At 33.6% G+C, this 5415-nt stretch overlaps 1 protein-coding gene across 1 annotated transcript; it reads left to right on the top strand.

Annotated features, from left to right (window-relative positions):
* Positions 1-277: 277 nt before the first annotated feature.
* Positions 278-4667, top strand: LOC114164771. The gene is made up of 8 exons (XM_028049533.1): positions 278-364; positions 530-631; positions 737-948; positions 2393-2627; positions 3033-3114; positions 3201-3827; positions 3933-4067; positions 4184-4667. The coding sequence occupies exons 5-8, from the start codon at positions 3043-3045 to the stop codon at positions 4583-4585; spliced, it is 1236 nt and encodes a 411-aa protein (XP_027905334.1). The 5' UTR covers positions 278-364; positions 530-631; positions 737-948; positions 2393-2627; positions 3033-3042; the 3' UTR covers positions 4586-4667.
* Positions 4668-5415: the final 748 nt, after the last annotated feature.

Here is a 5415-nt window from a genome sequence, read left to right as displayed (position 1 = left end):
AATAAATTAAATTAAGAAAATGATTGCTTAATTAGTTTTTAAGAGCAACTCGGTGTTGATTTCTCATTTCTACTTATTCATATTACAACGATAGAAAATGAAACGAATATCGAAAAGAAAAAAAATCAGAACGACAACACCGAAATTAAAGAGTATTTGGGGTTTGCTTTTCAGTGCTTTACGCTTCCTCACGCGTCATAACATATTCTTCTTACGACAATGTTACCGACGTTATTAAAGTAACTCCGACCAAAATCTTAAAAGAGAGAAAAAGGGATTATATTAAAGCTTCTAAAATTTTTATTTCCGATTTCTATTTGCAAACCCTAAAACTCTTGATTCTTGATTTTGTCTCACTATTAAGGTATACATACTCCGACTTGATTATTGATTTTTCCCTTCTCTTTTCGACGATTAATGGAGTATTTTCTGTTTTCGAGAATGACGTATACATTTTACATTGAATTCTTTATATTCTTGAAATGTTCAAAATCCGTTGCTAATCAGTGAGTTGGATGATCCCTGACAGAGCTAATTCAATTCGTTGAAATAATCTATGATTAGTGAGCTGAAAAGGGAGGTTGAAGTTTGAGTGAAAAATGTATGGTGATTTTGCAAGTCTCTTTTTTGAGTAAGTGATTTTAACTTGCTCTTCTTTTTTTTTGTCAAAAATCATGGTGCAACATTCAACTAGATTGTGTAATCTTATTACTGGTGATTGATTTCTTTGAGCTAGAAAGGTGGCTTCAAGAGAGTGATGGGTGGAACCTTTGATTGGTTTGTGAAGTCTCAACGCTGAGCTATCTTGGTGAGGAAGGATGAATATCGTAAAAGGTGTGCTATCTTGGTGAGCTATTTTATTAGAAGAACTTCTGCTGGGCATTCTGGCGAGTCTTCAGGTTTCCAAGGTTAAAAGTGCTCTCCTCCTAGGCCCAAGATTCACTTTAGGTAATAATACATTTTTCGAAGGATTTTATCTTGGAATTAAATAATAAAGCTCTATATTTGTAATGATTGTTTTTTGAGTTATGTTGATGTGCGAAGTATGTTATTCCACCAGTATGTGGAAGAAACACAATTTATCATCAAGTGTCCTCAGAGTGTTTAGCAAGTAGTCAAGGTTGCTCCTGCTATCCTTTTTCTATAATTTATAATTCAGTAGAGTTTCATAATAGGAGTTTCATCATATATGTAATCTTTCATTTAGTGTTTTGATGCACAAAGAATAAAGTATGTTAGACAAACTCTTAGGGGCTATTAATATCATATTTTACTAATACAGATTGCCATAAGTAGCGGTGGGCTTGCAGGTGTCATCCCTCTTGAGATTGGGTGTGTTGGTTTGTGAAATTACGTGATTATTTAATGGGACATTTGTCCTCTAGTAAAAAACGAGGACAGACACATTGCTTTATTAAGATTATTTTTATAGACTAAATGATAAATATAAGTTGTACCGAAAAAGGAATCCCATGTAGTGAGTGACTATTATCTTTTGGAATAATACTACTTTGATTATCTCATGCATTTTAGATATTTTTGAAACTGTTATTGTATGGCATATGATATGTTTGAGAAGGCACCTTGGAGTGCGGTTAGGGCTAAGAGGATCCGATAAACTAGTTCATTAGGTGGAAGAACCTCAAGGCTTAAGTACTACATCAAGCTTTTATTCTATTAAATGTGGCACTTAACAATGTCACCCCTTTAAGAGACGATTTTCATTCTATTGACATTGATCTGAAGTACCTTTTTAATCACCCATCTATCAATATTTGGCTTTCAGCTTACTTCAACTTGTAGGTTTTCCTTTTTGCAGCCTAACTCATGGCAAAATTATCAGTTGTTAGGATTTATGCACATGAGGAGAGTAGGATTTAATAGACTAGTCCATTATAAGAGAGAGTTTCAGGACTTAAGTACCACATTAAGTAGTTTGTTTTAGTGCATGTTAGAGCTTTAAAAGTTACATGGTACTTTTATATATATATATATATATATATATATATATATATATATATATATATATATATATATATATATATATATATATATATAAGCCTTCAACATTTTTTATATGTATGGTGACCTTCATCGGTGTAATGTCGATGTTGTCGATGTTGCTGGAGATCATAGAAGATGTTGTTAGATTCTGTAAGCTGGTATGGCACATGAGTTACTTTTTACGTAAATATGTATTTCTTAAGTGCAAGGCATGGTGACATTTATTTTATTTTTTGTTTATTTCATGCATACATGACTATGTAGACTTCCCAAACATTGTCTGATGTTTAATAAGATATTTTTTATGGGTAGTGGTGGTCTATATAAAGATGGATAATGATAGAATGCCCCCTTTTTTTGACCCCAAAGTTACCCGTCTACGTGGCAGCTATTATTTTAATAATTTTTAAGGAAACGGGAGCAGAAACGCGTGAGAAAAGGTGGAGTGAATGGTGAGGTTGTGATACACGCGCTTGAGAGGAAAAAGGAAAAGTTAGAAAAACAGAACTTTCACTTGCAGTTTAAACTAAAGGCGAGAGTGCGGATTGCTGCCATAGCTTCGTGCGTCGAATTGGAAGCCCTAATTTGAAGTGTTCTTGTTCTGCAAATCAATTGGTGCTCTGGTATGTTTTACTATCCGATTACAAACCCCTATTTTTATGATGTTCTTCCCCAAATGAAACCACTATTTTTGTGATGTTTTTCCGGAAATGAAAGCCATTATCGTATTTTCTTGGTCGATGATTGAAATGATATTTTGATGAGTTGTTCCCCAAATTGATGCTCTGTAAATCGTAAATGTTGTCGTGGATAGTTAATTGAAAATGTGAACTATTTTGTGAAACCAAAAATGCGAAGTGTTTCGGCAGTTAGGGTCGGGTGGCTACAAAATGCGAAGTGCAGTTGTGTTGTTGGATGTTCGAAACTGAGTTTGTCGGTTTCGACATTTAAGATTGGGTGGGTAGAAAAAGCAAACTGGATTTGTGTTTTTGAATATGAGTGATAGTTAATGCGTTTTATAATTGCAGGTCAGTTGACATGAGTGGCATTAGTGAAGGTTGTGAAGGTAGTGAAGGTTTCAAGGTTGGAGATTGTAGTGATATAAGTCAGGTATTTTATTTTTTGATGGTTTGTAACTTAATTTATATTTGAGTACAATAAGTTTAACCTATGGTTTTTAATATGTCTATTTGCAGATTAGTTTCAGACATTCTTGTAGAACACAATATATTGGTTTGTTGAACAAGAAGTTAAGTGTGGAGCAAAAAGAATGTATTCAACAAACACCATTTTGGTGGTTTGTTTTGTTGCATGAAAGAGTTAAGATTAGTCAAAACCTTCTTTGTGAGTTAAGTAATGTGTGGGTGGAGAGTAGAGGAGGTTTCATGATTAACTCCGAATTTGTATCATTTAAGTTATTAGATGTATGTGTAGGCCTGGGGTTGAGGGTTTATGGAGATAAAATTGATTTAGAGGAGGTTGGCGTTGATAGTGTTTGTAGGAAGAAATTTTTTGAAAAAAAGGTAACAATTAGTATGGTCTATAATTATCTATTGAGTGAGTGTGAACGTCTTGATGTAGAAGATTACTGTCGGTTGTACATTCTTTTAGGCATCTCTGAGTTTCTTTTGCCTAATAGAAATGGAGCAGTCTTTGTTTCACTTTTTGGAATTGTAGATGATTTGAGTAGTCTTGTTAAATATAACTGGGGTGGTGTGGTTTATTCGTATTTGGTTGGTAGTTTGAGTTCTGCCTCAGTTGTTTTAAAGAAGCAATCAGATCAAAAACACTTCCATGTTGTCGGATGCGTATATTTATTGCAGGTAAGTTCGTTTGCTTTTCTCCAATATCGTGTTTTGTAGCATTTTGGTTTATTTTTATGAATGAGTAACTTTGTTTGAAATGAATTGTAATATTGTATGATGTAGCTATGGGCTTTTGATCACTTCCTGTTTGTGAAGAGAAAGAGAGCAGTTATTGAATCCAAATTTCCAAGGTTGTTGCGTTGGATTGATTACAAAGTTGGAGATGTGTCAATAAGAAGTAGTTTGAAAAATAATGTGGTACTTTTCTATTAATTTTTCCTGCATTGTTTGTGGTTTAAGTTGTTTTTGCAATTTATTGATGTTGTTTGTTTTAAATTAAATTTCATATTGTGCATGATCTTTGTCTTTCTAAGGAAGAAATAAGTGAGTTAGTTGTGAAAGAAGCTTTATCAAAAGGTGATGGCGAGCGTGACAAAAGTAAGAGGAAAGAGAGTGTCTCTGGTGGAACGAAAAAGAAGGAGCAGCTTATGGGTGTAATTGAGCAGCAAGAACATGATATTCGTGAACTTGGTGGAGCGATTGCTAAATTGAAATCAACTTTGGCTGAGAGGGAAAATAAAAGTAAAGATGAATTTGTTTCTCCTATGAATTTGAATGAAGTGGATGTTCCAAGTGAAGCTGCAGAAGACAGAAATGCAACGAACAGCGATATGTACGTGCGTATGAAGAATGATCCACGGTTACGATTGAAAAGCCGTTTAATCCAAACTCCGTTCGCAGTTTATAGTCGGAAGAAGAAAACGATATCGAAATAGTTGTTGGAGTATGAGCAATATGTATGTATTTTGTTTTGTTTGATGGAAATGAAATATCATTTTCATTTGTTTAATTATAAGAACATAGACATGTAACTGAAACCTATGAAACATTAAGTTGTGTACAATTCTATTTGTTGTGATTCTGTTCTGTTGTGGTGCAATTAATAAATAATGACTTTTCTAAAGTGTTTGTGGTGTTATGTAGTGCATGTACAAAAAGTTCATCTTAAAAAGGCAGTTATGGAAACACAAAAGGATACTTGATTAACGAAGCAGAAAAGTTCGTTTTTAATTGAACCTTGAATTCCAATTACTTATATAGGTTGTTTGGTGATGATTCATGGTGATGGAATTATTTGGATGGCCATTCGATTGTGTTGAAACCCTGTTTGAAGTAATAATACAGTGTAAAATCAGTTGCAGTACTGCATGTACACAAAGTTCATCATAAAAAGGCAGTTATGGAAACACAACATGACACTTGATTAACGAAGCAGAAAAGTTCATTTATAATTGAATCTTGAATTCCAATTACTTATTTAGGTTGTTTGGTGATGATTCATGGTGATAGAATTATTTGGATGACCATTCGATTGTGTCGAAACCCTGTTTAAAGTAATAATACAGTGTAAAATCAGTTGCAGTACTGCATGTACAAAAAGTTCATCATAAAAAGGCAGTATGGAAACACAACAGGACACTTGATTAACGAAGCAGAAAAGTTCATTTATAATTGAATCTTGAATTCCAATTACTTATTTAGGTTGTTTGGTGATGATTCATGGTGATGGAATTATTTGGATGACCATTCGATTGTGTCGAAATCC

Source organism: Vigna unguiculata, chromosome 9 (genome assembly GCF_004118075.2).
Source record: "Vigna unguiculata cultivar IT97K-499-35 chromosome 9, ASM411807v1, whole genome shotgun sequence".
Taxonomy (NCBI): Eukaryota; Viridiplantae; Streptophyta; class Magnoliopsida; order Fabales; family Fabaceae; genus Vigna; species Vigna unguiculata.
Note: the sequence above shows the minus strand (reverse complement) of the source record. Positions and strands in the feature narration are given on the sequence as shown.

What these genes read in the sequence shown, in the direction of transcription:
- LOC114164771 (XM_028049533.1), top strand. Translation starts at nt 3,043, where the DNA reads ATGAGTGGCATTAGTGAAGGTTGTGAAGGTAGTGAAGGTTTCAAGGTT. An exon ending in GATGCGTATATTTATTGCAG is followed by an intron (nt 3,828 to 3,932) that starts GTAAGTTCGTTT and finishes TGTATGATGTAG; the next exon opens with CTATGGGCTTTTGATCACTT. An exon ending in GTAGTTTGAAAAATAATGTG is followed by an intron (nt 4,068 to 4,183) that starts GTACTTTTCTAT and finishes TGTCTTTCTAAG; the next exon opens with GAAGAAATAAGTGAGTTAGT.